This window comes from Leucoraja erinacea, chromosome 2 (assembly GCF_028641065.1).
Source record: "Leucoraja erinacea ecotype New England chromosome 2, Leri_hhj_1, whole genome shotgun sequence".
Taxonomy (NCBI): Eukaryota; Metazoa; Chordata; class Chondrichthyes; order Rajiformes; family Rajidae; genus Leucoraja; species Leucoraja erinaceus.
This window is the reverse complement of record NC_073378.1, coordinates 108,095,236-108,114,784: the sequence shown is the minus strand read 5'-3', so window position 1 is coordinate 108,114,784 and position 19,549 is coordinate 108,095,236. Positions and strand designations below refer to the sequence as shown.

Below are 19,549 nucleotides of genomic sequence, written 5' to 3'. Positions count from 1 at the left end.
GAAATTAAAGAGAATGATGGCGATCTCCCGACTCCAGACTGACACATTTGCCAATCAACCCTCCTTACCTGAAACATTCTTTCACTTGCCAGCTCATGCCCCACCACTTGCCCTCTATCTACCAGCTAACTCACCTCTCCTCCATCAGTCTGTAGAAGGGTCCCAATCTGAAACATCATCTATCCATTTCCCTCCACAGACGCTACCTGACCTGCGGAGTTCCTCCGACACTTTGATTTTTGCTGGAAATAGTTAACAAATGAGGTAGTATCTGTGGAAAAATCAAATCTAAGCTTGTGGTACAAGTGGATGACCTACTCAGTTCTAATATAAACAGAAAAAGCTAAATATCTGAATTTGATGAATTCACTGGTCTTTCCCCACCCCCCCCGGAAGTTCAAGTCAGTCTTCCTAGAAAATATGGAGGATGCTCTTATTACAACTATTTTTGTTTCAGTTCCAGTTTCTGCTCTTATTTACTTTTCCTTTCCCCATATCATCTATCGCATAGCATACTATTGCAATGTTTAAGAAACATTTAGACAGGTACATAGATTGGACAGGTTTAGAGGGATATGGTTCAAATGCAGGCAGGTGGGACTAGTGTAGGTGGGACATGTTGGCCGATGTGGGCAAGTTGAAGGACCTGTTCCAAACTGTAAGACTATGACTATCTGTGGACTCTTTGGTCTGTTACTTCAAACCTATAGTGGATATGGTGTTAAAGGCAGCAAATGGTATGCTTGCTTTCATTGGTTGAAGCATTCAGTATAAGAATCATGAAGTCATGTTGATGCTTTATATGACTATGATTAAGCCACATTTTGGAGTATTGTGTGCAAAGGCTGACGGGGCACTTGAATGAAGTTTATACAATTATAAAGTTTATAAAGTTTTCTTTTAACATTGAGAGTGGTGGTTGCTTAGAATGTGCTGCCTGGGGTGGTGGCATAGGCAGATACTATAGTAGCACTTAAAAGGCTTTTGGATTGGTACATGGGTGTATGGGGAATGGAGGGATATGGATCACATACAGTAGAGATTAGTTTAACTTGGCATCGTGTTCAATGTGGACATTGTGGAGCAAAGCGCCTGTTCCTGTGCTGTTCCATGTTATATATGCTCTGGTTCCAATATTGTCGATATGAACAAGTTGGGCTGAAGGGCCTGCTTCCATGCAACCTCTTCCCTTTCATTGTAACTTATATGACCTAATAAACAGGGTGTTTAATGCATTAAAAAGGTTTGCTATACCAGCAATTTTGCTGAAAGTAAATACCCTAACACAACAACATTTTTTCTTTTTGTAGTGGCTTTAACAAAGAAAGAACAAAAGAGGGAATTTATGCCAGGAGCCAGAGAGAGTTGACAAGGCACTAAATGTATTGTGCGTTGTTAACTTGTGTTAGGTCACAAACAAATGTCAGTGTGGGAGTAAGAGGGTGGATTTAAAGTAGCAGGCAAATGGAAGCTCTGGGTCATTACTGTGGACTGAACACACATTATGAACACAAAATAGAATAAGCTAGATTGGAAGTGCAATTTCAACCGCTGCTTTGTCAGGAAAGACTGTTGGGGTACACAAAAAGTTGTAGATGCTAGAATCTTGAGCAAAAAAAAAAAAAAAACAAGGCACTGGAGGAACTCAGTGGGGCAGAGATCATCTGTGGAGGAAATGGACAGATAACAATTTGGGTCAAAACCCATTTCTAGTGAAATTCAATACCTTCATTACATTTAGAGTGTTCTAAAAAAAAATCATTTTTAAACATGGAATTTAATATTCTAACCTGTATGAGTTTCCTTGCTCTTGTGCATTTCCATTTGTTTCTTCCAAAATGTCTTTCTTCCCAAATCAAAGGATTTTTTTTGCAGATCTTGCGGTCGTTTCCTTCTGTCTACTTCACTCACTTTCCACGATTGTGTTCGGTGACTCAATCTGTCGCGCAAATTAGAATTCACTCTTTCTTCACCTACATCAGTCTTGACATCCAATTCTGAAGCAGTCATTGAGCAACTCAAACCTGTTCTAACACTGTCTACATTTGAATCTTTGTACACTTCGTCAAGATGATATTCTTTGCCCTGAGTGAATCCTCTATAACTATTTTTACTTCTAGGAAATTTTCTTTGTGATTCATCACTATATTTTTCACCATTCTTATCCAGTCTACTAGGCTCATTAAGTGCTTTTCTTTGACTATCCTCTGGTGGGCAAATGTTTTTGGTTATTTCTGTGACAGTTTTTCCAAATATTCTACTGTTTTTTTCAAAGGCCTGTTTTCCTTGCATTCCTCGAGTGGGTTTATGTAAATGCAAGTTCATTTTCTTTGGTTTAGCTCCTCCCCGACTTTCTGGCGCTCGCCAATTTTCTTGTTCTACGTCATGCATCTTTCTGTGTCCCAATGAATCTGTCCCCTCTTTTGTTGTGTTTTGTTTGACAAAATCTTTCATTTTTTTCTCAGTTGGTTGCATAAGGTTTGTAGCAGCTTCCCACCGTGACTCATCAGTGAACGGCATTTCTCCAGAACAAAGCTTGTCATCTTTCAGTCGGTGACGACGCTGATTTTGGAAGCTATGCATACCTGCTTTATTTTGGTTAGTCCTGTGATCCTCAGAGGCAGTTTTAGAATTAGGGGTAGGGACTTCCTCCAAATGATTCCTTGATTGCTGATAATATTCCCTGTGTGTCAAACTACAACGATAACTTCGAAATGGCTGTTGTCTTGAGGGTGGCGCGTGTGTGTGCTGTTTCTGCCAAATTCCTCCGAATTTTTGTTCTTATGCGACTCCTGCATTTCCCGAGGAATGAAATCTGCAGCATCTGGATTTAGCTCCAGTCCACCTGGTTGAGAGAGAAATTATTTAAACTAGAGGTTTCCTGAGGGCTGCTGTAAAATGTGTGTCTGTGTTAACCCTTTAGTAAAATTTAAACAATACGACAAGTAACATAACAAAGAATAAAATAAAATGTCAAAAGTTGATTTCAAAATAAAGATGAACTCTATTGGTTTTCTCGACATTTCAGTAAATATAAAATTAATTGATTAGAAGGAACAAAGGCAGTATGGATATATATTTAGTTATGGAACAGTAAGCCAAGAGTTATATAGTGAATTACACTTTTCCAGATTGAAGGGAAAACACAGCAGTGTTTCCTGGTGGATTGTTACTAACACTTTTGGTCTTTGATCTGATTTAATTGTGCTTTTTCCACTGTACTTTGGTACAGGTGACAATAATAAACCTGATCCAAAAGTTAAAAAATTAAAAGTAACGTGAACTGGCACAGAGATATCAGTTACTTCTATGCCACCGTGCTCTGCCTCCTTAACATTACTATGTTGGAGAATGCCTGTCAGAACACGTCATGAAGAGGCCAAAACATCCTCCAACTCATCCTGCTTTACATCTCAAAACTCCTGCATTCATTTGTGTAAGTTATCACTCTCCAACTTCCATTTACTAATTGACCAGATGAACTTGGTAACCAGGCTCATCCCCATCGTTACTCCAGTTTTATGCTGTCAGTGATATCCTTCCTTTATAAACTTCATTTGTCTTTCATCAACTCAAAATGCTAAATGTTTCATTTCCCACAGATGTGGTCTGCCCTGCTGAGTATTTCAGAATTCTTTGTTTTTATTTCAATATTGGTAAAGGTGATACTATCATGTTTAATTTCACTTATATTTTGGATTCAGATTAGTTTATTGTCATATAAACCTAGTTTGCATGAACCATTTTAGCCCAAAATCCATTTTTATGCCAGTTGAACCTAATGTTGCATAATCTTGGAATACTTTACAATCCCCAGCAAAGAATCATACAAGTATCTTTCACCATAACTCTCCATTTCTACTTGTGACAATTTTCTGCAGTCATGATCCCTATCTAGACTTTTACCCACTCCAAAAAAGATCCTTCAGCCTAACCGGCTTCACAAAATTGACCTATCCACCAACACCCAAGTGATCACATCCTTCCATTATTTTCATCACGCCATTTATCTTGCTCCCGCTGAAATATATTCATCTGCAAAGGGCATTGGTTAATATTTGGCCGAATTCACTATTAGATCATTGATTTTCTTTAATTATGGGCCGTAGGTCTGGACTACTGCCTGATCAGTGGGAATAATGTATCTAAATCATCTCCGCTGCCATAGCCCTTCATAACTTTAAAGGGTTTGTGAGACCAGTTAATTTATCAATAGGTGTTGTGTTGCAGGGATTAAGCTTCTTCCCATCACGGTATCTATCAGTGATGATCCCGCCGTGCGCTTGCCCCGGTCCCGGCCCCGGCCCGGGATACCGTACCTGGCGGCTCCCCTTCTCTCGGCTCTGCCATCCTACTCCTCCTGACCACCATTCACATCCTCCTGTGAACAGTGGGCACCCGGCGGGCCTGGGCCTGCTCTCAGCTCCGACAAACCAAAACTCCGAACCGGCCCGGAAAAGGAAGGCCGACGCTGCCCGAGGCCTTGGCCGCTCGGTACGCATGCGCCCCACTCACAACGCGCCCGCCGCGACTCGAGCCGTCAGCCGGCGCGGGGGGGGAGGGGAGGGAGCCCCGCACGGTCATGATCCAGCCGCGGGGGGCGCTGTAGGGGGAGTAGCCCCGCACGGTCCCGGTCCCGCCGCGGGGGGGCGCTGTAGGGGGAGTAGCCCCGCACGGTCCCGGTCCCGCCGCGGGGGGCGCGGGGGGGGGGGGGGTAGGGGGAGTAGCCCCGCACGGTCCCGGTCCCGCCGCGGGGGGCGCTGTAGGGGGAGTAGCCCCGCACCGTCATGATCCAGCCGCGGGGGGGGCTGTGGGGGGGGTAGCCCGCACGGTCCCGGTCCCGGGGGGGGGGGCGCTGTAGGGGGAGTAGCCCCGCACCGTCATGATCCAGCCGCGGGGGGGGGGGGGGGGGGGTGGGAGGGGGGGGAGGAGCCCGCACGGTCCCGGTCCCGCCGCGGGGGGCGCTGTGGGGGGGGGGGGGGGAGGAGCCGCGCACGGTCATGATCCAGCCGCGAGGGGGCGCTATAGGGGGGAAGCCTCGCATGATCATGTGATCAGGCTGCAACTGGTGGTTGTCCTTCAACTTCAACAAGGTACAAAGCAAAGACCTTATAGGATCTTTGATACAAAGTGCAATAGTGGTTCAATAGTGGTTCAAACTGCAACTCTGGACAACATGAATAGGCAACGGAAACTAGGGATGGGATCTGATCCGATCCCAAGGGACTATAAGAGTGACAAGAGTGTTTGGTCTAAGGATCGTTGTGAACACTACTGAATAGTTTAGTATATTATTGTCACGTGTACTGAGATACAGTGAAAGGATTTTTCGTTCAAACTCCAGACGGGCCGCGTGCTGCTGCCATACCCCAGCAGCAGGCCTGGCTCACCCACCGTGGAATCGGGAACGTGCCTGGGGAGGGAAGCCGCAGGTGCCCGGCTCCTGCTTGTCCCTGAGGACCAGAGGACTGGAGAGGAAGGTGAAGGGAGTCGGCAATGATAGTGAACGCTAGAACAAAGCGCCAGTTAGAAGAATCAGGTCTGTTATCGTCCCCGCCCTCAAGACTGGCTGCAGGAGGCGCCCGAGGGGCACAAAGGCTGAATGTGGCTGGGCGAGGAGAGGATCAACGGTTCACTGGACATTCCCGTGGAGGCCATGGGTGTAATTGGCTTTTTTTCCAGTCACGAGACCCCCCCCCCCTTAAGCGGAGGTCCGTCTATGTAGGGATTCTTCCCCTTTATATTGGAGACCTGGGGTGGAGTGCACTACACCAAGGAGTCTCATGCAGGCATTTCCTGAGGCAGTTCACAGAATCGCCAGCAACCTGCCTTTTCCGTAGGCTGAAAGAGTCTGTGTTCTATGCCTACATGGAGTGTGTGAGGTTGCAGTCTCTGTTTGTGTACTTGAAGGGGCTGCTTCTTCCTTTCTGGCTGCACTTCAGTCCCACCATCCTCATCTTTGGGCATCCATTATGTAGGGGAGTGGGTAGAGCAGAGGATGTCTTGGTTCGTTTACCTCTGGGCCTGGCCATTCGTGGGTCACTGTGCTATGCAAAAGAGGGCTCCGTCTGAGCCGTCTGCCTGCCCATTTTCCAGGGTTACTTCCATGCCAAGGTGTCCTTCGAAAAGGAACACGTAGTGTCCAAGGGCACCATGGGGGATTCCGGGTCTGCTGGGCACCATGAGGGGTTAAATGCATCCTAGAGCAGGATTGTAATATAGTTATTTAGTATTAAGAATAATTGGTAATGTTTGTATTTGGTGGTGTGTGTGATCTTGCTGTTTTGTAAATATTAATGTTAATAAATTAATACATTTATTTTTGAAAAAAAGTCCAGCTGCGGTTGGGACTATGAAAATGGTGTCAAAACCATGCATATGGCCTCAGTGGGCTGTTTCTATACATTCTGTACTTAATCTGGGATTATATTTATGTATGGTATTAATTTTACTGAACTGTATGTGTTGAGGAACCGAGAACCCGCTGGGAGAGGGAATCTGCCGATCCTAGCTCCTGTTCGCCCCGTGGACTGGAGAGGAGGGAGACGGAGTCAGAGAGAGGATGGGTAAGCAGACCAATTGCGGGAGGCAGTGCAGTGCTTCGATGGTGGAGTGGGCTGCTGGAGGCCCTGCAGCAGACGAGGGCTAGTCTGAACTGGGCGCAGCTCCAAGAGGCCTAGCACATGGATGGGACGTGGCTTGCTTTGGAACAGAACGGTGGAGCAGCGGTGGAGGACATCAAAGGCTGTGCTTTGCCAGGCTGACCCTGCAACGCCGCCAGGACAATGGGCCTTCATGGTCAGGTTAACATATAACAACTGGGAGTTGAAAATGGCGCTAAATCTAGCGACTCTGTTTACTATCTCAGTGTACTAATACTATACACGTGTACTGTATCTGGGATGCTTATCTAAGATGTATATGTAAGTGCTTATGTATAGTGATAATTCTACTGAACTGTAGCGGTGGCGCAGCATCTGTCCAATGTCCAATCAAAATGCCATTTTCACTATCATTCCCACAATCAGCAATACACCATTAAATAGAACCACATTTCTATTTGTCAATTTTCTGACATTTTTTCCTAAACTCTTTCATTTTCTAGGTATCATTTTCAGTTTTGCTTTCCTTCTGAATCTTCACTTAGCTTCCCTATCTGCCTGCAAACGTAATGGATCCCCTGTCAAGGTGCGGCATATCTCAACTATATAATTGGATTGAATCCCCCAGGAATCTAAAACGGTTCCTCATTCATCTCATCTCCAATCATGTATTCGGCACAATCCTATTTCTCTACCACCAGGAGTAATCCAAAGCCTTTGAAGTTCAGCTTTATCTTTCTCCTAAACTGATTTATTATTTTTTTACATCTGATTCCTGCCAATATCATCCTTGAAAAACAAAGAAGTAATTTCAGATGTTTCTGGATAAAATGGTACAGCATTTCTTGCTTAACTCAATTTACCTAGTTTTTAATATGGATTCATTCAAAATTTAAAATGGTTAGATTTCATAGAAGAGTTTTGAAAATATGTCATGAAGAAAAATAAACATGAAAATTCTCAAGTTGTCTCAAGAGATCAGTTCATGCTTTGTACAATTCATAACTTTATCATTGGCACTGCAGTTAATATTTTATTCATCCAACAGGATTTTATAGGATTTTATTATGTGGAAAGACCTTAGAAAACGTGGACCACATGTTGGCGAAGGCAGCCATTGATAACAAAATTCATCATTGACTTCAGTGAGTTAGCAAAGCCTTTAGTCTATTGAACTAAACGGTTTTCGCAGATAAAAGCCTCGGATAAGGTACAAAACCTATGATCCACTGGGCAGCAGTAAGCGTTGACTCCAAATGTTTTTGAGAACTGTACTTTCTGCAGCAGATGTCTCAAAGCACTGAAAATATATCAACAAGCAGATTCCACAAATTAGTGTTAGGCTACATTGCAAGCTTCACATCTGACCCCCTTAATATTCTATTCTGAGCTCTATGACGGGAAGAGGTATATATGGGATAAAGCCAACAGAGTCACCTGAACCTGCAAAATCTTGGACATCCAACACTCCCAAATTTAATGTATGGGGCATATTAAATCCAGCTTACCAAGCCGCCATGACGAATTGCAGTTCACCTACTGCTATAACAGGCCCACGACCGATGCCACTCCCTGGCCCCCACACTCAACTCTGGAACACCTGGATAAGAAGGACATCTGCATCAGATTCCTATTCATAGACTACACCTCTGCTTTTGCCACCATTATCCCAACCAAGCTCATCTCCAAATTCGTTGAAATTGGAGCCAACACTCCACTCTGCAACTGGATCCTTCCTGACTTCCTGACCAACAGACAAAAATCAGTGAGGATAGGTGATAAATTATGTTCCGTGATAATCCTCAACACTGGCACCACGCACAAATGCATTCTCAACTCGCTACTACACTGTTTATACACTTATATGCAGCCAAATAACAACCCAAATTCGCAGATTACACCACTGCAGTGGGCCAGATATCAAATTTGGTGAGACGGAGTACAGGAAGGAGATTGAGAACCTTGTAACCTGGTGCCAAGACAACAACCTCCCCTCAATATCAGCAAGACAAAGGAGATAGTGAGTAACCTCAGAAAGAAAAGTAGCCCACACACTTTGATACATTGATGGCGCCAAAGTGGCGATGGTCGAAAGGTTCAAGTTCTTAGGAATAGATATCACCAGAAATTTGTCCGTGACCAGCCACATCAAAGCTTTGGTCAAGAAAGAACACCAATGCCTCTGGTTCCTTTGAATGCTTAGGACATTTAGCATGTCCCCAACAACCCTGACAAATTCCACAGATGTGTTATAGAAGGCATTTTATCAGAATGTGTTATAGCATGGTTTCTTCCCAGATATTATCAGGCAACTGCACAGTCCTCTCACTAGCTCGGTAGCAGTCCTGACATCCTAACTACATCATTGAAGTCCTTTGATCTATCTTTAAATGGACTATAAAGGATTTTATCTTGCACTAAATGTTGTTCCCTTTCTCATTTATCGGTACACTGGATTGATTTATTGTTTCTCATGTACAGGCACTCCCGGACTCACGTGATAGGTGACTTACATAAATTCACACTTCAGTAAATAATTCACAATAAACGGTCCCATTTCCTGAATATTCCTGAGTGCATAAATTATAGAAGCAGAATGAAGCCATTCGGCTCATCAAGTCCACCGCCATTCAATCATGGCTGATCCATCTTTCCCTCTCAACCCCATTCTGCTGCTTTCTCCCCATAACCGCTAACACCCTTACTAATCAAGAATCTGTCAATCACTGCCTTAAAAATATCAATTTACTTGTCCTCCATAGCCAATGCATTTCATTGTCTCTGTACTGTACACTCCATATTGAATCTGAATCTTTTGTGGCAATCCATTCCATGGATTCACCACCCTCTGAGTAAAGATATTTCCCCTAATTTACTTTCTAAAGGTACTTCCTTTTATTTTGAGGCTATGGCCTCTGTTCCTGGACTCTCTCACTAATGAAAACATCCTCTCCACATTCAGTTTATCTAGACCTTTCACTATTCCAGAGATGCTGCCCATCCCGCTGAGTTACTCCAGCTTTTTGTGTCTACTTTCACATTTCGGTAAGTTTCTATGAGGACCCTCTCATCCTTCTAAACTTCAGCAAGTACAGGTCCAGTGCCATGAAATGCTCATCATACGTCAACCCACTCATTCCTGAGATGATTCTTGTAAACCTTTAGACCCTCTACAATGCCAGCATATCATTCCTCAGATTTGGGCTCACAACTGCTCACAATTCACCAAATGTGATTCAGTATTATTGCAACGGGCGGATGGCGAGGGCTTCCTGTCCACTTCATAGGCCAGGAAGCGAGCGGGCAACATTATCTCTGACCTCTCTCACCCTGGCCACAAACTCTTTGAATCACTTCCCTCTAGAAGGTGACTCCGGACTGTCAAAGCTGCCACAGCCAGACATAAAAACAGTTTTTATCCACGAGTAGTTGCTCTACTCAACAGCCAGAAATCTGTAGCCTCCCTTTGATCTGGTATTTTGTTGGTTCACATGCTTGATCAATGGTGTTTTATCATTAATGTTTTATTATTATTAATGTTTAGTGTTTTCTGAGTCATTCGTAATTGTCACTGCATGTCATGTTGTTACTTGTGGGCGGAACACCAAGACAAATTCCTTGTATGTAAATAATTGGCCAATAAACTTACATAGATATAAAAGCGTCACCTGAGCTCGCTGCTCTTCCAGTTTTGGCTGCAGTCTGTGCAAGACTGGGAAGGCGAGCGAGAACGAGAGAGGTGGTGGAGAGCAACTCCTGGCCAAGTCACCGACATCTTCCACAAGGTGCACCAACGAGCCCTTCTTTATCACCTGCCACACTGTTCAGGTGACGCAGCTGTAGTTGCGGCTTACGTTGTAGCCCCTGGCTGACATCAGGTAGCCACCACCGGCAGGTCGTACTTGGTCACCATGGGGCTCCTACCCCTCACACCAGCTGCAACTTCTTCCTGTCAGTCATCCCTTGGTGCGTTCTCTCCACCACCACTGCCGCAACCTCCTCCCCAGAATGTCTGAAGAAGGGTCCCAAACCCAACATGTCACCTATCTTGTTCTCCAGAGAAGCTGCTTGACCTGCTGAGTTACTCAGACCTGATCAGTCTGAAGAAGAGTCTCGACCCGAAACGTCGCCTATTCCTCTCCATAGATGCTGCCTCACCCCAGCATTTCTCCAGCATTTTTGTCTACCTTCGATTTTTCGTGTTTCTAGCTTCAGGTTCCTGGTCAACGTGTTTCTAGCTTCAGGTTCCTGGGAGTCAACATCTCCGATGACCTCTCTTGGACCCACAATACCTCAACTCTGATCAAGAAGGCTCACCAGCGTCTCTTCTTCCTGAGGAGACTGAAGAAGGTCCATCTGTCTCCTCAGATCCTGGTGAACTTCTACCGCTGCACCATCGAGAGCATCCTTACCAACTCCGACCGGAAGGCATTGCAGAGGGTGGTGAAAATTGCCCAACGCATCACCGGTTCCTCGCTCCCCTCCATTGAGTCTGTCCAAAGCAGGCGTTGTCTGCGGAGGGCGCTCAGCCTCGCCAAGGACTGCTCTCACCCCAACCATGGACTGTTTACCCTCCTACCATCCGGGAGGCGCTACAGGTCACTCCATTGCCAAACCAGCAGGTCCAGGAACAGCTTCTTCCCGGCGGCTGTCACTCTACTCAACAACGTACCTCGGTGACTGCCAATCACCACCCCCCCCCCCGGACACTTATTATTATTTATTCAAATCATTTGCTATGTCGCTCTTCCAGGGAGATGCTAAATGCATTTTGTTGTCTCTGTACTGTACACTGACAATGGCAATTAAAATTGAATCTGAATCTGAATCGGATTTTTCCAGCATCTGCAGTTCTTAAACATGCTGAGTTACTCTAGCACTTTGTGGCATTTTGTGTATTATCCAACATCTGCAGTTCTTTGATTCTACCTCATTTTAAGGTGATTCCGACGTGCCTTGGAACGTAAACCTTGATGTAAGTCAGATTTTGCAACAGTCAAGGTTTATGGTACGTAAACCTTAGGTAAAATGGTGAGTGGCTGAATACTCTTTTCCTTGACTGGATAGCATGCCCAAAAAGCTTTTCACTGTACCTCAGTGTACGTGACAATAATGCACTAAGCAAATACATGTCTTGTTACATGTTGCTGATTCAGAAATGAATCTAAAAGTATGCTGTTGCAGTTTGACCAAGACAATGTACAATAGAAAGTAGACAAAGTGCTGGAGAAACTCAGCGGGTGCAGCAGCATCTATGGAGCGAAGGAAATAGGCAACGTTTCAGGCCAAAACCCTTCTTCAGACTGATGTAGTGTGGGGGGAGGGGGGGGGAGAAGAAAGGTGAAAGGAAGAGGAGGAGCCCGAGGGCTGAGGGAGAACAGAGAAGGGGAGGAGACAGCAAGGGCTACCGGAAATTGGAGAAGTCAATGTTCATGCCGCTAGGGTGCAAACTGCCCAAGCGGAATATGAGGTGCTGCTCCTCCAATTTGCGGTGGTGCTCACTGTGGCCATGGAGGAGGCCCAGGACAGAAAGGTCGAATTTGGAATGGGATGGGGAGTTGAAGTGCTGAGCCACCGAGAGGTCAAGTTGGTTAATGCGGACCGAGCGGAGGTGTTCGGCGAAACGATCGCCGAGCCTACGCTTGGTCTCACCGATGTAGATCAGCTGACATCTAGAGCCGCGGATGCAATAGATGAGGTTGGAGGAGATGCAGGTGAACCTCTGTCGCACCTGGAACGACTGTTTGGGTCCTTGAATGGAGTCGAGGGGGGAGGTAAAGCGACAAGTGTAGCTTCTCTTGCGGTTGCAAGGGAAAGTGCCCGGGGAGGGGGTGGTGCGGGAGGGAAGGGAAGAATTGACCAGGGAGTTACGGAGGGAGCGGTCTTTGTGGAAGGCAGACATGGGGGGAGATGGGAAGATGTGGCGAGTGGTGGGGTCACATTGGAGGTGGCGAAACTGACAGAGGACTATTCGTTGTATGTGGCGGCTAGTGGGGTGAAAGGTGAGGACTAGGGGGACTCTGCTCTTGTTATGAGTGGGGGGGGATGGGGAGAGAGAGCAGTGTTACGGGGTATTGAAGAGACCCTGGTGGGAGCCTCATCTATAGTAGGGGAGGGGAATCCCTGTTCCCTGAAGAATGAGGACATTTCCGATGCCCTGGTGTGGAACACCTCATCCTGTGAGCAGATGCGGCATAGACGGAGGAATTGGGAGTAGGAGATGGAGTCCTTACAGGAAGCAGGGTGGGAAGTAGTGTAGTGTAATTCAGTGGGTTCATAGTGGATGTCGGTCAGAAGTCTATCACCTGCGATGGAGATAGTGAGGTCAAGAAATGGTAGGGAAGTGTCGGAAATGGTCCAGGTGTATTTGAGTGCTGGATGGAAGTCAGTGCTGAAGCGGATGAAGTCAGTCAGTTGTGTGTGGGTGCAGGAGGTAGCACCAAAGCAATCATCGATGTAGCGGAGGTAGAGGTCGGGGATGGGGCCCTGGTACGCCTCGAACAAGGATTGTTTGACATACCCGACAAAGAGGCAGACGTAGCTGGGGCCCATGCGCGCGCCCATAGCCACGCCTTGTATTTGGAGGAAATGGGAGGAGTCAAACGAGAAGTTATTGAGGGTAAGGACCGACTCCGCTTGGCGGAGGAGAGTATCAGTGGACGGGTATTGGTTGGTTCTCCGATCGCAGAAGAACCGGATGGCTTTGAGACCCTCCTGGTGGGAGATGGAGGTGTAGAGTGACTGGACGTCCATGGTGAAGATGAGGGGATGGGGGCCTGGAGAATGGAATGCTCGGAGACGACGGAGAGTGTCAGAGGTGTCTTGAACATAGGTAGGGAGGGATTTAACCAGCGGGGATAGGATGGAGACAAGGTATGTGGAAATAAGTTCGGTAGGGCACGAACAGGCAGAGACAATGGGTCTACTAGGACAGTCAGGTTTGGATTTTAGGGAGAAGGTAAAATCGGGCCATGCAGGGCTGGGGAACGATGAGGTTGGAGGCTCGGTCGGGTAGGGCATTGGAGTGGATGAAGTCGATGATGGTGCTGGAGATGGTGGCCTGGTGCTCGTCAGTGGGGTCATGGTCCAAGGGTAAGTAGGAGGAGGTGTCCGAGAGTTGGTGCGTGGCCTCAGCTTTGTAGAGATCGACGCGCCAGACTACCACGGAACCTCCCTTGTCGGTGGGTTTGATAACCCAGTCAGGGTTGTTGCGGAGTGAGTCGATGGCTGTACGTTCAGGGGGGGAGAGATTGGAGTGAGACAGAGGACTGGAGAAGTTGAGGCGGTTGATGTCCCGCCGGCAATTTTGAATAAAAAGGTCTAAAGCCGGAAGGCCATGAGGGGAGGGGGGTTCACGAGGAGGGGGGTCCGTTAGAGACGGGGAAAGGGATCATCAATAGGGGGCAAGGACTCCTTCCCATGGAAGAATGTTGTGAGGCGGAGGCGACGGTAGAAGAGCTCCAAGTCGTGGTGGGCGCGGAACTCAATGAGGTGGGGACGGAGGGGAACAAAGGTAAGGCCTCTGCTGAGGAAGGTCACTTCATTATGATCATTCAGTGGATCTGATTATTTCCCAGTAGACACAGGTCCAGGTTTTGTTAAGCTATGTCTATTGCTAATGCAAGTTAGCAAACTCTGTTCGGAACCTGGATGAGGAAGCAGTTACTTTCATTGGCATTTAAATAACTTGAATTTTCAGCAACACAGGATCCATTTTCTGTATGAATGAAGAAGCAATAAGTATTTGCTCCTTTGGGGAAGTGCGGTACACGTTACAATATAGCAAAAACATTGATTGAGGGCTTCGTAATATATCTTCTATATTACTAAAACTCTGTTCTTGACCGGTTTTGGCGATCTGTGCTGCGATTTCCGAGAGAACGCCGCCACCTACGGCCGTCATTTTTGGCCACCTCGCTCAGAGCCCTCCTCCGCCGCATATGTGCCGAGGATTTTTTCAGTCGATGAAATATGACAGACATATTAATGTTTTTACAAAATTCCCCATTCTCTCTGCTGCCCCTGCTGGAGAGAGGGGGAGGGACTATAAAACCAGGAAGTGGTGTGCCTCAATCAGTCTCTGCAAGTGGTGTGCCTCAATCAGAACACTGAATAACATTGAATAAATGTCTCCACAGCTGTGAGTACCCATAATGTGGTTTGAAAATGAAAATATGGTTAGTTTGAGGAAAAAAGCACTGCCTGCAAATGGTTGTTTGGGGGGTTTGGGTAAAATGGCACCCTCTCTCTCCCCACCTCTCTCTCTCTCCCCCTGCCCCCCGCTCTCTCTCTCCCCCCTGTATTTCTCCTTTCTCTCCCTCTCTCTCTCCCCCCCCCCCCCCCCCCCCCCCCCCCCCCCCCACCCTCCTCTCTCTCCCCCTCCCCCCCCCCTCACCCTCCCCCCCCCCCCCCCCCCTCCTTCCCCTCCCCCCCCACAACCGCACATTGGGGGAACAGATCTGCACTTGGTCTAGTATTTGAAATACAAATTGTCCCTGTGAGTTTGCCAGTTTTTAACCTCTTTTGATTTGTTGCCATTTTATTGGAATTATATCATGCAAGAACAGCTTGTGGCCAAGGCCAAATAGCATTAAAAAATGATTTCATCAATCACAGGTACAAGAGATTATTAAGCAAATTAGACCAAGAATATAAATCAAACCATTCCAGGGTATTCTTGATGGCTTTTTAATAGCAGTTTTAAAAATATTTCTCCAGCTAATGGAGGGTATATAGATTTTTCTAAAAGAGTTATGGCATATTGTAAAACTAATCAAAATAAATTGCTTTAAATCCACTGATGATCACGCCTGTTATCAGGGGTAGGTGAATAGAGAAAATAAATCTTTGTTACACTTCCACTGCAGCAACATCAATAATGAGATATTTTGGGATGGTTTTATTTGTGAAATTGCCAATAATGTCTTGACTCTAAAACTACTGATGCACATTAGTATTGCTACAAGGAAATAACATGCATTCTTGTAACATGTAATGGTCTCTTAGAAGCATCACAATACATTTCACAGTGAACTACACTGAGCTGCGGTTACACTGCACACACTTACTACAGACACTAAGTAATAAAAATTACTGCAGTTACTTTGTGATTGTAAGGCTGCAAGGTCTTACAAATACGAATGGCGTGCTGTTGCAGACATAGAACCTGCATTTGTCTAGTATTCTTTGCAACCTCATGTCATTCAAATGTGTTTAAACACCGTTGGACTGTTGTTACTATAGTAACATAAGGGAAAATGGTGGTCCACTTACTGTGGTCCACGTAGCAAGAGCCCACGAACAGCAATACTTAATTGGACAGACCTGCTTCTCATACTATTTGGACCATGATCTCCTTATATTAGAAGAATAATTCTTCAGTTACATATATCCGAATAGGCAGATAGATTCTTAGCTTAGCAGCTGAAAGACGGCATTTTATAAAGTTTGAATCCATGCTTTCTATCATTCAGTTCAAAAAACAGGTAAATATAAATATAACTTCACTTAAATGCAATTACACTTCTTCCAGGATATGTAAACATACCAGAACTAGGATCAAAATAAATATTGCTTTATTTTTGAACATCCTTAAACTCCAGCTCTTTTTAAAAAATCTTCATTTGAATGGAAACTGGGGTATTGCAAAGACATACATTCTGGACATCATTACCTGTCCAGCCTTTATACTGACTTGCAAAGTATTACCTGAACTTTTAATAAAATTTGCCACCTTTAAAACTTTGCCTTTCAATGAATTGCAGTTGAATAATCTTAAGGGCCTGTCCCACTTGGGCAACATTTTCGGCGACAGCCTGAGAAAATGTTGTCGCGGCTGGTTGCGGGGTGGCGCATGTAATGACACGCCTCATTGCAATTTGTACATCCACGACCTCCCAGACAGGTAAGCGACCTGTCATGTCTCCTTGCCGCCGCTGGATTTTGGAATGCTCAAAATCTTTCCGCAACACTTGCGTGTCTTCTGCCGTGTGCCCTGTCGCACGCTGACGTAGGCCGTCCTGCAGGGGACGCCCGGTGATGCAAGGTAATGACCTCAGCTAATTCATATTGCGACATCATGCGTCATCATACGTAATCATGCGTCAACCTGTTGTCCTCAGATGTCGTGGACAGTGATGCAGTCTGTCGTATCTTGCCGTTTCATGTCGCGGGTGGACGTTTGTTGACTTCGGCTGTCGCTGTTTGACGTCTGTGCGGTCGCAGGATATCGTAGGCGCTGTCGTAGGTTGTCGTATGTTGTCGCTGTTGAGGTCCTGGAAATAGTCAGTCACTGACGCCCGCAGTCGCCGAAAAAATCGCAAAGTGGGACAGGCCCTTTACAAAGAATATGCTTCTTTGTCTTGTTGCGAATTACACATAAACCAAAGGAATAGTTAGATCTCAAGCAGGGTGTTGAGCAGCCAAGTTGTTGCCTCTGTGTCAATGTCTGCCAGGCTAGTATGTTTACTTCTACTCCATATGGGTGCACAGTACTCAACTGGGGCATACACAAGAGCTAAGGCAGAGGTGTGAAGAGTTGATGGATCGGCTCCCCAACTTGTTCCTGTCAGGCGTCGGATGAGGCCGCTACGTGCCATGACCCTGTCGCGGAGACCAGCAAGGTGTTGACGAAATGTAAGCGACCTGTCCAGCTTTACGCCGAGGTGTTTGTAGGAAGTACAAGCGCCTGTTGTTAACGAAGACAGCTAGCTCTCGCTTAGCTTCCTTGTTGTTTAGATGAAATGCTGTTGACACTGTTTTGCCTTCGCTCAGATTTAGACGCCACTGTCGTAGGTATACTGCCAAAGTCCCCATGTCTTGACTCAAGGAGCTTTCGATTGTCTTCCACTCTTTGTGTCTCATCAGGATGGCTGGATCGTCAGCATACCCATATTTTCCAGCGAGGGTCTCTGGGAGGTCATGGATGTACATGTTGAAAAGCAGCGGAGCCAAGATGGATCCCTGTGGGATGCCATTCTTCAGTCTACGTAGCCTACTCTGCTGTCCATTACTGGTCTTAAGCACAAAGCTGCGGTTTGATATCTGTCAGTTTTCCATGACTCGGCCACCTCTTTGGTCACTTGGCGCGAGAAATCACGGTCAGAGTTTGTGAATGGACCATTCTTGACTAAGAATATGCTTGAAAGTAACACATACACACCTGATTCCTGATAAGACATAATCAAAAAACTTCCAGTTGAGGACTCGGTGACCATGGCAACATTGGGCACGATCAAACTGATCCTGGGCCTTTCCTGATAATTGTTCTCCATGTTCATTGTGGCTCAGATGAATATCTGTTGCAGTGAGACTCCTAATATCTTGCTGTGGCCATTCCATGGGACAGAGAAAGTTATGAATGATGATTAGGCCTCAGATGGTGGGACGTAAGACTCTACCCTGAGACTGTCCTGATGGCTTTCTGATAGAATGATCTGTGAGAAGACTTTTTCACTGTTCCAAGGGTACCTGATGATGACAGATATTTGGAAATAGTTGTAAAAAGTCAAGAAACACAAACAAATCTTTAAAAAAGTAGGTTTATCAAAAATAAATTAAAAAGCTATCGATTAAAACACAAATATATTGAAGTTAGGGCAAATTAACAAAAGAAGCCTAAACTTGCCTTTTAGTGATGGTCGACAACCGCATTCAAATAATGGCAAGTGTACATATGAAGGTAGACAAAAATGCTGGGGAAACTCAGCGGGTGAGGCAGCATCTATGGAGCGAAGGAAATAGGCAACGTTTCGGGCCGAAACCCTTCTTCAGACTCATATGAAGTGTGTTTACGATTCAGTTCAGCGCCTTATGAAGTACTTCTTAACTCAACAGTGGAATATCAGATGCTCATACAACTAAACGTGTGCATTCCTGATTTGCAGTCAATAAAGAGTGGACTATTTTCTATCGACTATTGGCTGGCCATAACTGTATTCCAAACCTCCATAAAATATATTTCCTATAGATTCTCTCCTGGTGTCAATGTGCATTTTGTTCTGCAGGTGGCGCAAGTGGTCTATAAACATTTAAAGGTATTATAAAATCATTTCCAGATGAAAAAGAGGCAATCTACCTGATCCCACTTTTACCGGGTACTTTAGGTCACAGGTCTAAAAGTGGTTGGACACCCAAACACCATGTTAAATCTGGAGAGGGTTTCTGTCTCTTCAAACCTTTCAAGCAGTGAGTTCCTGACCCCTGTCACCATGTTGATAATAGACAATAGACAATAGGAGCAGGAGTAGGCCATTTGGCCCTTCGAGCCAGCACCGCCATCCAATGTGATCATCGCTGATCATCCACAATCAGTACCCCGTTCCTGTCTTCTCCCCATATCCCCTGACTCCGCTATCTTTAAGAGCCCTATCTAGCTCTCTCTTGAAAGTATCCAGAGAACCTGCCTCCACTGCCCTCTGAGGCAGAGAATTGCACAGACTCACCACTCTCTGTGAGAAAAAATGTTTCCTCGTTTCCGTTCTAAATGGCTTACCCTTTATTCTTAAATTGTGGCCCCTGGTTCTGGACTCCCCCAACATCGGGAACATGTTTCCTGCCTCTAGTGTGTCCAAACGTTTAATTATCTTATATGTTTCAATAAGATTCCCTCTCATCCTTCTAAACTCCAGAGTGTACAAGCCCAGCCGCTCCATTCTCTCAGCATATGACAGTCCCGCCATCCTGGGAATTAACCTTGTAAACCTACGTTGCGCACCCTCAATAGCAAGAATGTCCTTCCTCAAATTAGGGGACCAAAACTGCACACAATACTCCAGGTGTGGTCTCACTAGGGCCCTGTACAACTGCAGAAGGACGTCTTTGCTCCAATACTCAACTCCTCTTGTTATGAAAGAAAGTTCATATTTGCCCTAATCCTTCTACTAATTACTTGAAATTTATGCTCATTTGTTTTTTACTTCTCTGCGATGGAAAATTAGATATTTAAT

General features: G+C 45.7%; 1 protein-coding gene and 1 long non-coding RNA gene across 2 annotated transcripts in view; one reads left to right on the top strand and one right to left on the bottom strand.

The window, feature by feature from the left end:
- Positions 1 to 4,541, bottom strand: part of nfx1 (nuclear transcription factor, X-box binding 1) — a 53,431-nt gene extending 48,890 nt beyond the window's left edge. The window contains 3 exon segments of the mRNA XM_055649960.1: positions 1,791 to 2,736; positions 2,739 to 2,845; positions 4,320 to 4,541. Coding sequence (XP_055505935.1) covers positions 1,791 to 2,736; positions 2,739 to 2,845; positions 4,320 to 4,371 — 1,105 coding nt within the window. The 5' untranslated portion in view covers positions 4,372 to 4,541.
- A 456-nt stretch (positions 4,542 to 4,997) lies between these two features.
- On the top strand, positions 4,998 to 7,566 carry LOC129713651 (uncharacterized). The gene is made up of 2 exons (XR_008726260.1): positions 4,998 to 5,093; positions 6,471 to 7,566. It is a non-coding gene; the product is annotated as an uncharacterized LOC129713651 (long non-coding RNA).
- The last annotated feature ends 11,983 nt before the right edge of the window (positions 7,567 to 19,549 follow it).